Here is a 17,557-nt window from a genome sequence, read left to right on the forward strand (position 1 = left end):
TAATTTGTTTAGCTTAGAGGAGTTGTTTATAAACCATTTTGGACAGGATCTGGCTTAAACTGTCTAATGGAAAACTACATTGCACAATTTGCATAACTGGTCATTTAGTTTCACATTTCCTTGTGGCTCCATGTCAAATGAGTCTGACATTAAAGAAAAACAAAACATATTTCCTTAACAATTTATTAAGCTTTAACAACTTAACAGTGCTACTGAAGTGGAATCCATCGCACAAGTTATTTAAAAATCAAAGGAAAACTAGATCAGCGGCACTTCACATACAAAAACATTTTTGAAGCTAGTACACAAGAGCAAATATGGAGAGAAAAAACAAACGTAAATATAATCAGGAGCACTTTTGTGGCAGTAAAAACATTTCAAAAGCATCTCAACTGAGGCTAAAAATGTTTACACTAATATGACATTTCAACTCCTTTTAGATTATCAATAAGGCTATTATGGCAATAGCGTGTTTGGAAAAAGAAAAGGCATTTCAGAGCATCTGCATATTTGTGATTTAGATTTTTACCTGAGAAGTTTTGTTTCCAGTCTTCCTAATTTCTTTAACAGTACGAAAGCAAATGACTCCTTAAACATTATAATCAGGAGTTGTGATAAACAATTGACAAAGCTAAAAACCAAAAAAAGACTTGAGAAATAAAAATGTTTTTCCATTTGTTGATCACCAGGTGCTCTTCTCAGTCGTCATCGTCGTCGTCGTCATCATAGTAACGGTTCCTCCTGATGATATCCTCCGCCGTCAGCTCCTCCGCGTCGCTCCCGTCTTTGTCCTCCTCCCAGAAGCCGACGTCCTGCGAGGAGCGATTCTCTTTGGGCTGCGCGGGTGGCGATGGGGATGCCGAGATGTCAGGGGAGATGCTCAGGGAGCCGTCCTCGGCCGATGGGCTTCCCTCCTGCGCGTGCTCACCGCCTTCCTCCACTTCCTCCGGGTTGCTTTCATCCACTACTTCGCTCATCATTTGCTTCTCTATCTCATCACTCTTCGTCTGCAGCTCCGCTTTCTCGTCTGCCATTCTTTCTTGAGATGCGTTGCTCTTCTCCTCCATGGACGTTCTCCATTGCTGCAGGGACTTGAGAGGCCGGCGAGGCTCCCTGAGGAGGACGGCGGCGGGTTCGGGGCTGGCCTGGGCGACCATGGTGAAGGGCCGACTGCGCTCCCTTAGAGAGGAGCTCCTCCTCAGGCTCGACAATTCCGCTCGCTCGGCGCTGTGGGATGACGAAGCCGACGAGGACAGCGAGTCGTCCTCCGGGGGCCACTTGGCCCTCCAGGCCCTGCCCGAGGCGCCCCCCTCGAGGGCCGGGCTGCGCGGGCCCGTTCCGGGGGCCGGGGGCGGCCAGGCGATCCTCAGCCTGCGGGTCTCGGCCGGCTTCTCCAGCGGGCTGGCGACCGTCTGCGTCCGACGGGTCTCCAGGTGGGCGGCCAGGTCGGTGACTTTGACTGGCGGCGTTGCACCGGCGGCCGGGCTGGCTGGTTTGTCGGACACGCTCTCCACCGACTCCGCCCTCTGCTGCCTGGGCTTTGCCGGCGCCTCCTCCTCGCCTTCGTCGCGGTCCTTGGGCGCCCATAGCTCCTTGTGGGGCCGATGGCCGAAGCCCTCGTCGTAGTTGCCCTTGGCTTTGAACAGCTGACTGAAATGAGGCTTGCAGTACACGTTGCCGTGAAGGGAGGCAAAGTTGCCCAGGCTGAAAACAGACAATAGGGTATAAGAGTGTGTAACATTTTTAAAATTATTTTATATTGAGTGTTTTGCCATTATGTGTGCATTTATTGGGAGCGCTGTTCATGCTGTAAACAATTTGGCGACTAAGGGGCACTGTGGTTCAGCGCGTGCTTATACTGTCTAAATTGTAGCCACATTAGAGAAAAGAAGAAAAATGTCACAATAAAAGTTATGCCAGTTTGGGTTTGTTTTTTTTTTTTTGTTTTTTGGCAGCATCAGAAGAGCATATGCCGGTGAGTAATGTTAAAATGCTTCTCTGTATACATCCCGGAAGCGTTTTTGTATGAACAGCCATTCTTTTGAATGATAAAAGTGCCGCGATTAGCAAGTTAATAGCGCTTTCCATTGTGCTTTAGCCTTGAGCTAGCTACGTTCGGGAAACATGCTAAACAAATAGTGTTTGCATTTAAAACCCGTAGCCAATGGGGTATATGCCACGGAAGAGGCGGGACGTGATTTTGCACATCACTATATTTCCAGTCCGGGTTGCGAACGCGCAACCCAGGGGCACAAAATCGTAAGCACAACTATTTTTGACGCAGCCCACACGTCGCAAACCGAACCGGAAACAAACTGATGTGCAAAACACAGTCCCGCCTCTTCCGTGGCATATACCCCATACTGTGACCCGTTTTCGGCTTTTTGATGGTTCTGACCAAGCCATTTCAAAATAAAATACTGCCCACAGGTTTAGCGTGAACTGTGTGTGATTTTCTTCATTTGGTGTGTTTATATTTGCTGTTAACATCAACTGGAGTACTGTAATAAACGGCTTGGTACTTTAGTATTGTTAGTTTGAGTTCATGCTGCTTGTGGGACCAACTATTAGAGTAAGGGAACACAATACAGGAAGTGAGGTAGACCAAGCGTGTCCTATGAGCCAGGAATAAAGGCAATTTCGTTACAATTCAAAACTTAATAAATGTATTTTTTAAAGGAATTTTAATGTCTCTATTTGTTATTCTGTCTTGCAAATCAGACTGGAGTAGATCATGACGATTCTTTGCACATGATGTCATTGTCAATCAAATCATTTTGAATCAAAGATCGATTGTGAATCGAATCATGCGACAGTCAAAGATTCCCACCCCTAATAGGAAATATACAGCAAAAAGTTGGATTCAACAAAACATTTTTGGATGAGAGAGCAACCTGAGCTTTGTGCTGCAGTGGATGCAGCGGAAGCAGCTCTTGTGGTAGACGCGCTGGAGCGCCGCCAACCTCTCCAGAGGGTACACCGTCTTCTGACAAGCAACGCACGTCTCCTTGACTGGAGGGCAAAACTTCTGAACAAACGCAGAAAGGTGGAATGTATAGTTTGCGTCTAGTCTACTGGCCGAGCGCCGTGCCGCTGGACTCACCCTGGATGCTTTTGGGGGTTCACTGCTGCTATCCCCTGAAACATCCAACAATAAAATTGTTGCCATCATGTAAAAAAGGAGTTTGTATTACGTTCCGGTGGTTAGTTTATTAGTGCAATTTAATTTTAATTCGACATGTTTTGGACACCTATGTTTGGTTTAATTTTAATTAGGCATGTTTTGGCCGCGTACGTTGAAAACGCACAAATCATTGTTAATTTGTTACCCATACTATGTGAACTATATGCATGATTATGACCTCAGCTGATTAGCATTGTATAGACAAGACATTGACATGCAATAGTTCAGGTTTGTTTTAATTTTTCTACAGAAGAATTTCTAACAGTCCAATGGAAAAAAAAAATGTAGTTGGATTATTGCTCACATGGACAAACTAAAGTTATTATACCAGCAAATTATTTTTCAACTTTTTGGTGGTGGTGAGACTTTAGTCACCTCGTGTCGACCCACCAAATGACTGACTCACCATTGCACCCGGGTTCAGGTGACACTTTCTGAATCACAGATAGGGATATTTTGGAGGGCAGCACCTCTGGTGTCACGGCCTGGAGACAAAACAAAATGGCTGTTATGTACATAGTTGTATGGCAATCGCAACGTTAACATTTGATGGTATCAATCAAGATGCAGATAAATACACATAGTCACACTGTAACTTGTCACCGTTCAGATTCTATTTAAATCGGCTACTTGATGAATCGCTTCACCCATTTCTTGCATTCCATTACGTTTTTTGGAGAACTAGGAGGTAATGACATCCAAAACGTCATGATATGAACCTCACCATATTATCACAATATTGTAGGGAGGTTATTGATTTGAAGAAAAAAAAAAAAAGCTCATGAAACTGAAGCTCAGACTAACAGTAGGTTAATATAAATTGACTTTTCAAAATGTCCAACTTTAGTAAGTCACAAAGCACGTGTGCAAATATTTAGTGTTTCATTCTTCTTCCACATTTTCATGACGAGAAGCGGGGAGGAGGCCATTCTTTTACTCACAGCTTTAGTGTTGCTTTGTTTGTTGACAGCAGCAGAGTATTTGGCCAGTTTCTCCCTCAGTGACGTCTTCTCCAGCACCCGGTCACACACTGAACGCACAAACGCTCATGTTTTTTTCAAATCATTCTTAGCAGTTAGCAGAAATTCATGTGGAATCTCACCCGAGATTTGGTCCATATCTTCTGACGAGACACTTAGTAGAGTCGACCTGGAATCCTGGATGAAAGGTGGAGAAGAATGGTTGAACATTGGCACCGGCCTCCTCCCTTAACCTCAACGCTTAATTCAATCAGTGCACTCGGTTATCAGCTTATCATTACTAACAGGCCACTTCCACAAAGCCAGGCCGCCTTCCTGTCTTTCAGCGGGCCCGTACTGTAAATGTTACGCTCCCATGCAGTCTAGACACTAGTTGCAATGCTATGTCATATCGCCAGCCCAAGCGTGAGTGATCGTCAAGACGATCCAATGTGACCACGGTGAGAAATTGTGGAAAGGGAGATAACGCAAGTCTGAATGATGAAACAGCCCTAGGTCAGGAATGTTCCAACATTCCTCGCCTGGCCAAGGTAAGGTCTTGGGTGATTTTGTGTGTGTGTGTGGGTGTGTGTGGGGGTGTATGTGTATGTGTGAGAAACCAAAATACAGATTGAAAAGAGCCTTTAAAAGCTTTGGATGACTTGCTGCAGAATGTACAAAATCAATTCATTTGTAACCATCTCATGTGGCAGCCATTTTGCCACTTGCTGTTGACTGAAAATGTGCTCAGAGCTCAGCTAACGACCAATAACGGCTCACCTGTTTTTTTAGTTAGGTCATGTGATGTTTGCAAGCCGAGTCGTTTGTGAAGCTGAGCTGTGATTGGTTTTCACCTGAGCCCTGAGCAACTGTGATGTCATTTTCAGTCGACAGCAAGGGGCGGGATTTATAATTCACAACTTATTAACCAGTTTTGACTCGTGGAATTCAAATCAACCTTAAACATTTCTTGGCAATAACGTTATATCTGACCTCACCAGTCTAAAAATGACAGAATTACATTTGTGGAATATGAGTTATAAAGCAAAATCCAGCCGTTTTTATCCATCTCAGGAGTGGCCATTTTGCCACTTGCTGTCCACTAAAGATGACATCACAGTTGCTCAGACAATGACCAATCACAGCTCACCTGAGCAACTGCAATGTCATATTCGGTCGACAGCAAGTGGCAAAATGGCCGCCTTGCGATATTGATAAAAACGGTTGGATTTTGCTTCTTAACTCATATTCCACTACTGCAATATTAAGCAGAATACTATAGTTAGTCTAGTGGGGCTGCATAGAACATATTGTCAATAATTTTTTGGGGGGGTTGACTTCCCTTTTAAGGTAAATCAAGTTCCTAAATTCCTAATCAAACAAATTATATCAGTGAGTACTTCTATTTTTACTGTTTGATATGACTCAAAGTAATGTGTCATCCATTTACCATATTTTCCGGACTATATATAGGCCGAAAATGCAGAATTAGATAGAAAAAAAAACATATCTAAGTCGCACTGGTGTATAAGTCACACACACACACATATATATATATATATATATATATATATATATATATATATATATATATATATATATATATATATATATATATATATATATATATATATATATATATATATATATAGTATACTATAGTTTAATTCCCTGGATTGCTGGCGGCCAGTTCAGGGTGTACCCCACCTACTGCCCGAAGCCAGCTGGGATAGGCTCCAGCACCCCGCGACAGGAGTAAGCGGTACAGAAAATGGATGGATGGATAGTATAAGTCTAGAGTGCCCTCTTGTGGCTGCCTGTGAAATTATATCCCCCTGATATATTTTTGTTCGTAACCAATAACAGCTAACCTATGAAAAAAAAAAAGTGTGACTTATAGTCCGGAAATATGGTACAATGTAGTTTCAGTAAAGCAGATGGTCACCTTTAGTGGGCTGTCGTCAGCCTTCTCAAACTTCATCTTCAGATTGGTTAGTGGCACTTGGGGCTTTTCATAGAAGGCACGGGGACTAGTCGGAACTTGTTTGTCAGGCTTTTCGGGGGCTTCGCTATGTGTCGACGCATCTTTGTCCATCCCACTCTCTTCTTTCGCTCGTGGAGAGGCTGGGGGTGTGGTGACGGGATCGGTGGCACAAGGGGGTGCGGTGACGGGTTCAATGGCACAAGAGGGCGTGAGGACGGCTTCAGTGGCACAAGGGGGTGTGATGAGGGGATCAGTGGCAAAAGGCGTGAGGACGGGTTTGGTGACGGGTGTGCTAGGTGGCTCTTCCCGAGGAGCCTGCCAGACCGCCGAGCTCTTTGAATTAGTGGACTCCTCGCTGACAGAAAGCGCTCTGGTCAGGACAGATGATGTGCTTTCACAGTGTATGGGCATGGAGATGAATGGGGTCTTGTCCTGATGGCCGCCGTTCCCTGCTTTCTCCCAGCGCTTCTTCAAAATACTCAGGTTGCTTGTGCGCTGGGAGGAGGAAGACGCGCTGTCAAAGCCCTGAAAAGACAACACAGAAAACGCAACATTAAAGAGCACTCTTGCTTGCTGAGAGGGCAACATTGCATGGGGGAATTCTTTAAAGGAAATGCCACAATCTCCTCGCTTTAATGGTCCATTTACTGAACAGCTGCTTAAAAAAAAAAAATCCATGATATACTGAAGACATCATTGCTGAATCTGCTTGAGGCAAAACTATTGGCTCAAGACATATCTAAACAGGGCTGAGCATGCATGCCACATTCCATTGTGAACAACTTCACCTTTACTAAAACACACTGAGGAAGGCTCTGTTCGCCACTCGTGCCAATAATAAAGCATGCGGCGCGGCGGACAAGACACAGCAGAGCCAACGGGAGGGCAGGCTGGCAGCTGCTCTGCGACCTTCAAAAAACTTCCTGAATTGTGAAAGAGGAATGACACGTTGCCGAAAAGAGGATCTGTATATGGGCGTCAATCACGCTCAGAAAATCTCAGTTGACTTTTGTAGGCACGTACAGCCAACTGTAAATATGGAAATAAACTAAAAATGACACGACAATTACATGAGATTGTTCTCAACATCCATCCCTAAGATACCTGACATAAGCCAAGCAAAACAATATGCCAACTAACAAACATTTGGGACCCTGGAACAAAAAAATGCCACAAGCCCAAAATGACAAACTAAATGAAAAGCAATAAAGTCAACCTGTGGCAAAAGCAGCCAGCAAGGTGTGAGCCAGCCTCCTCTGCTTGGTCCTCTTCCGATGAGTGCGAGATGGAAGTGGGCCAGATGTTCGCCACCAGACTAAATAAGCTCCCACCACTTACTTAGTCCAACCCCTCTGACACCAGGAAAAAAAGTCAGAAAGCCCAGCAAGCAGGAAATGATACATATGAGGAAAGTTAACTCTTTGTTTACTACGGGCCAGACCACTGCATTAAAACCTGATCTTTAAATGTTTTAAACGGATATCCACATCTGACATGGCTCATTATTTATTATTATAATACTAGACAAGCGCACTAAAACTTTTTAAGTGTTTCTCAAACTGTGATCAAAGAGAATTTATGCTTGCAATAGACAATATCAAAAATAACGCCCATTCACACACACAAAAAACTCCCATTTGAATACCTTGACGGTATGCAAATGAGGGCTGTGTCTAATATTTTGATTCTCAGTCAGTTGCAGAACTTCCATGAGAGTCGAAAATATTAGAAACCGCTCTCAGTATGATGCAGTAAAGTTCTACAGCAGTGTTAGTATTTTTTTTACAACAAGATCCACATTAACAGAGCAAAGGGAGCGCCACTTTAGTGACAAGAGATCACCGGACCCCAACAATAAGCTAGAACACTGACAGGAGCACGCTGTGTTCCCATGGTACCTCATTATTGAAAACAGCATTAATTGAGATGAAATGAATGTGGGTATTTGCATCTTAGTCGCATTATGTTCGTTCTATATTTATGAAGCAATATATATATATATATATAAATGTATTAACTGTGTTTTCATGTAGTTCAAAGTTGCCACTAAGCATGTGCTGATATTGCATTCTGACGGTATAATAACACTGAGCAAAATTATGTGAGTCATGGTATCACAGTAATAAAATTACATCTCTAAAAATGTATATATATATTTTTATTTTATTTTTTTTGGGGGGGGGGGTTTAAACAAAACAGCATTTTTTCCCCATTGAACACAATAAAATAAAAAAAAACAGCATATTGAGTACTTTAAAGTGATACTTGACTCATTGAACCATTTTTCGCAGTAAAAAGTTAATATTTTGTTTAGAATTAATGTGCTAACTTCATTATTTTTCATGTATAATTGGTACCTTTAAAAGTAATTTTTCCTCTTGCTGTCGACTGATGATGACATCACCAGTGTTGAGGAAGTAGGTAATGACCAACCATGGCTCAGTTTACTGACCAAAGCCAGAAAACAGGTGAGCCATGATTGGCTGTTACCTACTTCCTCGGCACGGGTGATGTCATCATCAATTGACAGCAATGCTAAGTTAAGTTTAACTTTAAATAATTAAAAAATACAGAAATAAATACATACAATATTCTTATGTTTAAATTATTCTTAGCAAGTCAGTGTCCCATCAACGGCAAGCTCTTTTTAGAACAGATACCAGCTACTCATGTTGTCATGCTGGCAACCTACACATGATGTAGACTTTTTTTTTTTTTTTTTTTAAAGGCCAATGCAAACGTCAAAGGCCAGCCATGTGTATCGTTACCCCCACCCACCCACATACACACACACACACACACACACCCACACACACACACACACACACACCCCCACACACACACACACACACAAATTTTCTCCTCGGTGCAGAGCTGGCTCGAGGAGAAAATAAGTTAATTGCAATGCAAGGCAATTAAACCAAACCAAATTCAATACTAAATTGTTGAACGCTTCTTTATAAAGTCAGAATATCCAACCTTGTACCATTTATATATATGTTGGCTAGTGACATACATTTTGTACTTTTGCAGCTTTGATGAGACAAAACTGTCGGAAAACTTAAAACATGCCTGACTGTGGGTGCGGTGTAGTTTTTTTTCCTACATCTTTGATGTTTTCTTTGAAAAAGAAGCTACATTCCTATAAATACTACAGGAGTTTATGTGACATTTGATACACAAACAATACTTGCCAACAATCCTCGTAGCTCTTTTAATGCTGACGTGGGCTTCTTGGCAGCGTCCCTTAGCATGTTTCTTCTGGATTTAACACCCATTTTAAAAGGAGGCCCAGGTATGGGCAACGTCATCCCGGGTGAGCCGGACTTTCTCCATCTGTTAAAGGTCTTCATTGTTGGCTATTATGTGCTATTGTGTGCCATATGTAATACCCTGCCAACTACTTGCATCCTCTACAGGTTTCATATCCTTTCATGCCTTTTCCCCTTTGTGACTTGAGCTTTGGCTTTATGATGCTCTCCAATAAACATCAAGAACCTTGTTACAGAGATGGGCGCAACTTGTAAGTAAAATTTTCATCTGTCATTTGTTGTGATGGCAGAACAACTTGCTAATGAGAGGTCACCTTCGCAGTGGGACGCATTATCAATATCGTGACATATTGCATATGGCTTTTTTTTTTTTTTTAATCAGATAATCAATATCAAATTTCCTTTTCGAGCCTGATATCGATTCATAAAACCATGGATCGATTATTTTAATGTCGCTTTTTCCCCATGAATTTAAATTTTGTAATAGAATTTTAAAGGACGATTTTTTAGAATCTTAGTTTTTGTGAAGTTTACTGTTTAAATGAAATTAAAAGTATTTTCTTACATTTATGAAAGACCTGGCTTATTGCACTTTAAGACAATTCATAATATTTTTAATTTATATTTGGGTTGGTTGTTGTTTATGGAACATATAAACATAAACAAGTAGCAGGAAAAAAAATTCAAAAGAAAGAAGAAACTTATACAATCATTAGTGACAGTTCAACGGGAGTAGGCAGAATTTGAAAACTTATCTAGTCCTATCCCTTATTCTTTGCATTTTTTGACTTGTTTCATTATTAAGACAATAAGATAATACATTTCAATAAAAATAAAAATGTGTATTCCTGTTCGTGTATACAACTGCACTTTGACATATACGTACATTTGCCAATAGAATTAACATTATTTAATTAGAATTATGAAAATATTTTCATCTCATCCTTGCTGATGTCAATGTTTGTGTAACACTTAAGTTACTTTAATTAATGAACTAAATCATTGAACCAGTTACTGCTTCCACAAAATGTAATTTGGAATTTAATGTTTGTGGAATTTTTATCATGGCATTGGTGTTTAAGAAGAATTGATGTTCCATGATCAATCAATATTGGATTCAATTGAAGGGAATCGAATGGGGCGGAGGGGGATCTAAATCAAATTGGAATCGATCGAGGAAATTATAATTGATACCAAGCCCTAATATTGTATTGTTAGCACTTATCGATACGCCAACATCAGTATCAATTATACTGACATCTGCCTTTACGTTGACTTCGTGTCCAAACAAACAATGACAAACAATGTTTTTATATTGTGATTCTGTCATTGAGCTACCATTTTTGACATTGAACTACAATTTTTTGGCTCATTTTCGGATGAAGAGGAATGACTTACAAAACGTTCCAAGAACAAAGCAAACCACCGTTTCTTTGTTTTAATAAACCGGCAGAGAGCTAAAAACTGAATCATAAATGTGTTTTAAATGAACTACTGACAATGAAGGCAAAGTAAGTTTGACTGCTACACAAGTCAGAATGGGGTGAATCGATTCAACATGATTCTATAAAACTTCAGAATTACACTCTTCTAGCGTCATATTTGTGTAAGCATGTTTCACTTTGCTATCCTTTGTCAAACTTTCTGAACTCTAACTTTTTTTAAACATAACGTACTGAACCGACAGTGATGAGTGTGAAAAATGTTTTGCTGCTCTGTCTGTTACATAACTGTTGTCTGTGTTGAAATACATAATAACTAGGTAGCTAATTAAAAAACTGTTTTCTTCAATTATTTTCTTTTCTTGGATACTAAATGTGTTTTTTTTCTCTAAAGGTTTTTCCCTCTTCACTAATGTTGATAGTGTGATGCATCAGTCTGACTTTCTGTGAATATTGTTGTTGTATTGCGATATTATCGCTGCTACAATATTATATGCAACTCTGCTCACACCACCCTTAGTACATGTGCACTTGAATGTTATTTTTAACCAACAAAGGATTTCAGTGCCTTTCCGAACAGCCATTCACATGACAAGATGGCATTTGAACAGGTTTCATGGACAGACTTCACCCTTTTATTTCCAGGAACAGTTTATCCTTGAAATTTAATCACTTACATTGTGACGACTTGCTCACACACAAACAACAGATGGTCTTTTTATGCTCCTTATTTAAATTACCCTCAACCCACCAAGACAGCATTTTCTAATAGTTTAATTAACAATGTTGTATCTCTGAGATCGTTGTGTGTCTTACACAGAAAATAAATCACGTGGTTAATGGAAATGAATCAGATTTGAAATTTCATAACAACTAAACTTAACAGATACAAGATACTATTAAGAAGCATTTTTCCCCAACACAAACTTCTAGGAGGGCACCACATAACATATTACCTTGACTTTTTTCATGATAGTGGCTGGTCACTGTGGTCAGTTATCCATGTCATAATCATCATCATCATCAGTCCGAGCATGTGTAGTTTGTTTTTCATTCAAACAAAGCCGTTAACATACAGTCGCAACAGCCAAGACCAATGCGAGCAGATTACACTGATTGAGGGTGGATTATGGGGTTGATAGCCTGCCCATTGCTACTAGTGGCCAATGAGAGGTCAGCAAGGACAACACAACTTGCCAAGACTTTTGTTGACGGCATAATGTCTATCTGGCACCACTGCTCTAGCTACAGCAGGAGGACCTGTCATTTTGGTTTGGTTCAAAGTTCAAATTTCTATTTGATGAAGGCGATAGGGTACGGTGGAACTTGGAAAGCACACTATCACAAATTTGGGATTAAAGTTTCTGGTGAATAGGAAAATTCACTGCAAAAAAAATTGGAGGCCGAACTGACCTGTCAGCCAAACTTAAACTCTGTGAGCATCTGAATTATCAAGTCCAAAAGTGTGCTTGGTGTTTACAAAATTAATATGAGATAATAACGTTGGAAAAATTAGTTACCAACAAAGTAGTAGTAATTTTAGTATATTACAAATAATTTAATGATATTCACCTATGTGAAGAGAAGATACTCCTCATGTTACTGATTTTTAACAATCAAATATCACTACTTATTTTCTTTACATTTCTTTCAGTGTTTACACCTTCAAATGATCACTTCTACAACATTCCTACGAAATTACAATGTTCCATTACTGGTGAGCTATTATTAGATTATTAGAACTGAACCCTGGGCGATTTGTTGTCCTTGGGTGGGAGCTGGACACCATGTTGGTGACTTTCGCATGAGAACTTATTTATTTATTTATTTTTTTTAATGTCTCTGTCTTGACTCCTGGGCTGGCTGCTCAGTAAAATGTGTGTGTGATTGTTTGTTATGCATTTCTGCCTATCAGGGATGTTGAAAAGGCCAAGTCACCAAAAATAATAATAAAAGAAGAATAGAATGTGGAAACATATATACTTGTAAAAGCAGAGGTCAGACTTTGGGGGATAAGCTTCCAATTATGTACTTACTCCTTTTTTCTTATTGGCATTTGACTCCTCTGCAGCTCTCTGGTACCTGAAAATGTCACAAACAGAAGGTCTTGTGAAATAACTATTTTAATCAAAGAGCCCGTTTAGCTTCTCTTTCAGAATTTTTACAAGTCCTGTGTTTTTTGCACAGGAGAAACTAACAAGCTAGAGAAATCCTTTTGTTGACTCACTTGGAGAAGCGCTCAGCAATGGCGTTGCTTCTTCCTCGCCCGCTGACCAGGGACAACTCCTTTGCAGTGACACGCAATGACTGCGACACCCACGACTTTCGACTGAATGGAGCGCTGTCCATCTTTGCAGCTACCCAAATTCCTAGACACAAACACATCACGGAAGTCGGCACACCCTGCAATCACTTATCCTTACCCAGAGTTTTGTCCCAAACAAATCAAAATAAACATACAAAGTATGATTTTCAATATGCATTCCCGGTATTGACACGTTCAAACTTGCGCTCTCCGTGCCTGCTTGATCGCAATAAGAAAACTGCAAACAGTGAGGCTGTTATTTTGGGAAGGCCAGCGCACGCTCTGCTCTGTGGATATAACTCACTGGCGGCTCATAACCACATGGCTCAAAACACACACTCGCTATTTAACTTGATTCTGACCATGCCATATCATAACAGCGGCAGACAGATGATAACCCTCCATTACCTTTTCTGTGTTTACTGGAGTGGAACTTCCAAAAGTCTGGGAATGAATCCCACTCCTGGTGTTCACAGATTGCTCTATAAACATGATTTAGGAGCAATGGGGAATACTGAAGAGCTATGCTAGGACATAAACTCTTTAAAAAATGTAGTATTAAATGGCTGTTGGGGTGTGAAATACTATCTTTTATTGCACCAACATTCCCTTGGTGGACCTTTATGCATCAGCTCATGTCTGTAATATAAAAGAAGAGCCAGACCACACAGACAGACAGCTTGTAAGAAGTTGGAAGCTATCAATAATAGCAGAAAAAAATGTGCATACACCTTTGTAACGCACTAAAACAAGTAGGTCATACAGGCATCATGTGAGAAGTCAGCAAATTTGGTGAGACTTCAGCACAGTGAGAATTTAAAGGATTAGCTACAAGCTTTTTCTTTGGCTTTTTTGTGTTATAGGTTTGACACAGGGGTAACAAGGCAGAGGAGAAATATGCCACATGGTCGTCATTTTAGTACATTCATTTGTTCAGGCTGCTCAGAACATTAATTAAAAAAAAAATTTGAATGCACGACTTAAAAAGCACACTCCCACTTGTCAATGTTTGTCATGCGTCATCAGAAAGTGAGTACATGTTCGAGTTTGTGAGTTATTAACTTATTCTTACATTTTTTAAGATAACCTGTGGCTAACACTGGCCCATTTTTAATAGCGTTTATTAGTGTATATTGTAGAGGTTAAATGACCCAAGATTTTTCATAGTCAGCTATAATGTGATAAAAGTGGAGTCAATGTCAATTAATCAATGACATTACTGATATTCTTAAGCACAGTACAGAAGACCACAACCATTTTTGTGCTACGGATTGTAATTTTCCTGTACTGATATATATCGACAGACCGACATAACAAATTATTAAAATACAATATAGTTGTAATTAGTGGGAGCCCTGCCGATAGTGTACGTATTTTAAGAGTAGTGGTGATCAGAATATCCAAAGCTAGCAAGGCTAAACCGCTACTTTTAGCCACCACAGGCCTCGGCTATAACAGTTTTAGATTTTTTATTTACTGGTTTCACTTCTGTTTCTATTACTTTCTATGGGGGAGGCGGGATTAAAATGTGAAAACAATCGGAATTAGTGGCCAAAGTGTACAGGTTGTGTTTGACCTTGAGGTTCCACTGCCCTTTCGATCGCACGAGGGAGTGGCATTTATCACTGTTGTTAAATTCTAAGTAAACAAAGCAAAGCGGGCACAAGTGTTTGATTGCTTTTACAAGTGCACTGCGCAATATCCACAACCAAGCACTGATTGTCTCCATGTCTGGGTCGTCCACTCCGGCCCTCTTACATAATCACAACGATGACAACATATCAAATGGACTTTGAACAAATTATTTAACACACGGTTACTATGTCGCTTGCAGTTCTTACGGTGCGAATGAACATTCTTTCATTTTCTAGCGTAATTTGACACCACCACACTTGTTAATGTGTTTCTGTTGGGATCAGGTGTGTGATCACAGGGTAGTTAGTTGAGTGACAATATTAAGACGTCATCAGGGTGTCAGTACAAAGCCAGAGCTGCTGAATGAACAATGACATCAGCGAATGGATATGAACTCCCCTGAAAAAAAGAACATGCTTTCAGAATCTTTCCATTGTTTGTTCCTGTTTAATGAATTGAAATAATAGATTACTAAAGAATGTGGCGTGTCTGTAAGTGTGACACATTACATTGTTGGTTCTTTATGTCCTGTCTGTCTGCCCTAAGATGCTGACATTCTTTGCTTTAGGCCTTGTGTGAACGACCACAGATTATGACACATGGAAAGGGAGTGCTGACCTTGGTGATGCTTCATATGTTTTTGGTTGATTAGTCATTAAGAGTGGCATTCCGTTCTGAGAGTTTCAAAAATAGTTCCCAATCATCATTCCGCATTAGTGTTACTGAACTTAACTTTTTCAAGTTATCCTTAACAAGTAACCACAGCACACTCAAACACTGATGCAGTAGTAAACACTAAACAGGAAGCTTAAGACTGAAATCAATTAATCGACATAACGTCTGATTAGGGGAACGTTTGAGTAAAACTGGCGAAGCCTGCTCCTACTGGCCCCATACAGCGCAACATAATTACAGGTGTGACATAGTGGCTTAAATAAAAGTCGTAATTAAAATAAAATGTTTGAAACGTGATTAAAAACACGTGAACTGAAAATGAGTTTACCGTAGGTAAACGGACAAGTTTAGTAACTTATTCCTAAATGAGCACTCAGAGCGCATACTGAGCACAATGAAACTACGAACAACATAGCTAAATGACGAATTGTAATTAAATGAATCAATTTTTGTATGTTTTTACAGTGTCGCGTTGGAAGCTGTCTTACCTGTACGTACTTCCGTGGAGTTTTGACGAAACTTCGAGACACCTGACACTAGCTACTGCCTGATGCATGGTTGCCAGATTCAGCTCATGGTGTGGGTTAAGGATCTCTTGGCAAGTGAAATGTGTGATTCCCACAATGCATCACTCTGTTGTAGTTAAACCAGGTAACCAAACTAATTGATATGTTTCATATCGTCACCAAAAACAATTTAAAAAATTTATAATTGGTACCTCACTCCATCAAATAGCTGCCATTAAACCGTCAAACCTGGCAACTCATTGACGGCAAGACAGCTCGAGGTGGAGTGAAATGAAAGGTGTCACAGGAGTGGAGGAGACGAGTCATGTGACTGTATGCACCAATGACCTTTGGTGTTACGTTACTTCTACCTGCCCGGGTTTTGTTCTCAGACAGTATACAACCTCTCACCATTTAGTCGAAGAAAATTAGTATTCCACTTATTCGTTACGCACTCTGCAGGTGGAGAAGAAAATTGCAACGTAACAACTAAACCAGTTGATACAACTAGCCCCGGTCTCCCCTAGCACAGGTTGTGAGCAATAAATCTAACTATACATGCATTTAAAGTAGGCATTTAATAGATGTTTATGTATGACATCAGAATATTTATTCGTGTCAAACTATCAAGGGTCATTTTGTTTCCATTTTAAATTATGCAAGTGTAACTGGTAAGAATGTGAGCGTGTGCAGTGGATCAAAAAAAATGTCAACAAATGTCAAAAGAACACAACAGAAAGCCTTTTTAATAAAGTGGTTAATCGTGCTTAATCAAAATTCTAAGATGTGATTAATCTGTTTAAAGTTTTTAGTCATTTGACAGCTCTAATTTGAAACCCTTCGGACTCATATGCATGATTGCAGTTGAACATGACATAATTGTGTGTCTAAACCAGTAAGGGTGCATAATTTAGATGATGTCAACAGTTCATGTTTGGGTAATAGCTAGTCAATCACAATAGCAAAACAGCCATACTATCCTGGCGTCCACCATAACAAAAACATCAGATAGCCCGTGCTGTTGACCTTTGAACGGGGCGTAACGGCGTGCATGCGCAACGTCTGACTCCCTGTTCAAATGTCAAGCTCCGGTCCTTGAGAGTTTTTTTTTTTTTTTTTTTTTTTGTGAGTCCCATTGAAATGGACGTGTCAGCATTTCATCTATCAACTTTGCTACATTTGCACAAATTTAAGAAGTTTCATTTAGTTATTACAAGGTCGTATAAGACAGAAACATGTTCCCTATGTCAGGAAATGTGTTCTACTGTCTAACAACTATGTAAGAAAAATACCATTGTAGAAATTGCTTTGTAGTGATATGGCTCATTGTTAGCCTAGTCATAACTTTAAGGTTGAAAATTTGTGATGCGAGCAACCATCATCTGGTGTGGCCATTGTAGAAAGCTTCCCATGATAGATGTCCTAAATAGATGTCGTAATTTTTAGAATTGTGCTCACCATAAATGAGTACACCCCAACAGGTTTGGAAGAACATCTTTAGTTGCCTTTCAGAATCAAGATTTTCTATGGAATACTAAAATATTCCCACAAATGTGCGCCATTAATTACAAACAAGATGTGTTAATTAGTAAACA

General features: G+C 40.2%; 1 protein-coding gene across 2 annotated transcripts; it reads right to left on the reverse strand.

The window, feature by feature from the left end:
• Window positions 1-169: 169 nt before the first annotated feature.
• Window positions 170-16,169, reverse strand: LOC144023602 (LIM domain and actin-binding protein 1-like). 2 transcript variants are annotated; one of them, XM_077529245.1, is made up of 10 exons: window positions 15,945-16,169; window positions 13,069-13,210; window positions 12,878-12,923; window positions 6,089-6,652; window positions 4,287-4,341; window positions 4,126-4,214; window positions 3,591-3,669; window positions 3,104-3,138; window positions 2,895-3,025; window positions 170-1,704 (listed from the first exon to the last, which is right to left on the reverse strand). In XM_077529245.1, the coding sequence occupies exons 2-10, from the start codon at window positions 13,188-13,190 to the stop codon at window positions 699-701; spliced, it is 2,127 nt and encodes a 708-aa protein (XP_077385371.1). In that variant the 5' UTR covers window positions 13,191-13,210; window positions 15,945-16,169; the 3' UTR covers window positions 170-698. The 2 variants fall into 2 exon arrangements, with proteins under 2 accessions (XP_077385371.1, XP_077385370.1); XM_077529244.1 differs by having other exon boundaries at window positions 2,895-3,028; window positions 15,945-16,158.
• Between the last annotated feature and the right edge of the window lie 1,388 nt (window positions 16,170-17,557).

The sequence above is a fragment of the Festucalex cinctus genome, chromosome 8 (assembly GCF_051991245.1).
Source record: "Festucalex cinctus isolate MCC-2025b chromosome 8, RoL_Fcin_1.0, whole genome shotgun sequence".
Lineage (NCBI taxonomy): Eukaryota > Metazoa > Chordata > Actinopteri > Syngnathiformes > Syngnathidae > Festucalex > Festucalex cinctus.

What these genes read in the sequence shown, in the direction of transcription:
- LOC144023602 (XM_077529244.1), bottom strand. Translation starts at nt 13,190, where the DNA reads ATGGACAGCGCTCCATTCAGTCGAAAGTCGTGGGTGTCGCAGTCATTG. An exon ending in AGATATGGACCAAATCTCGG is followed by an intron (nt 4,215 to 4,286) that starts GTGAGATTCCAC and finishes TTGTGCGTTCAG; the next exon opens with TGTGTGACCGGGTGCTGGAG. An exon ending in CACTGCAGCACAAAGCTCAG is followed by an intron (nt 1,705 to 2,894) that starts GTTGCTCTCTCA and finishes GTCTGTTTTCAG; the next exon opens with CCTGGGCAACTTTGCCTCCC.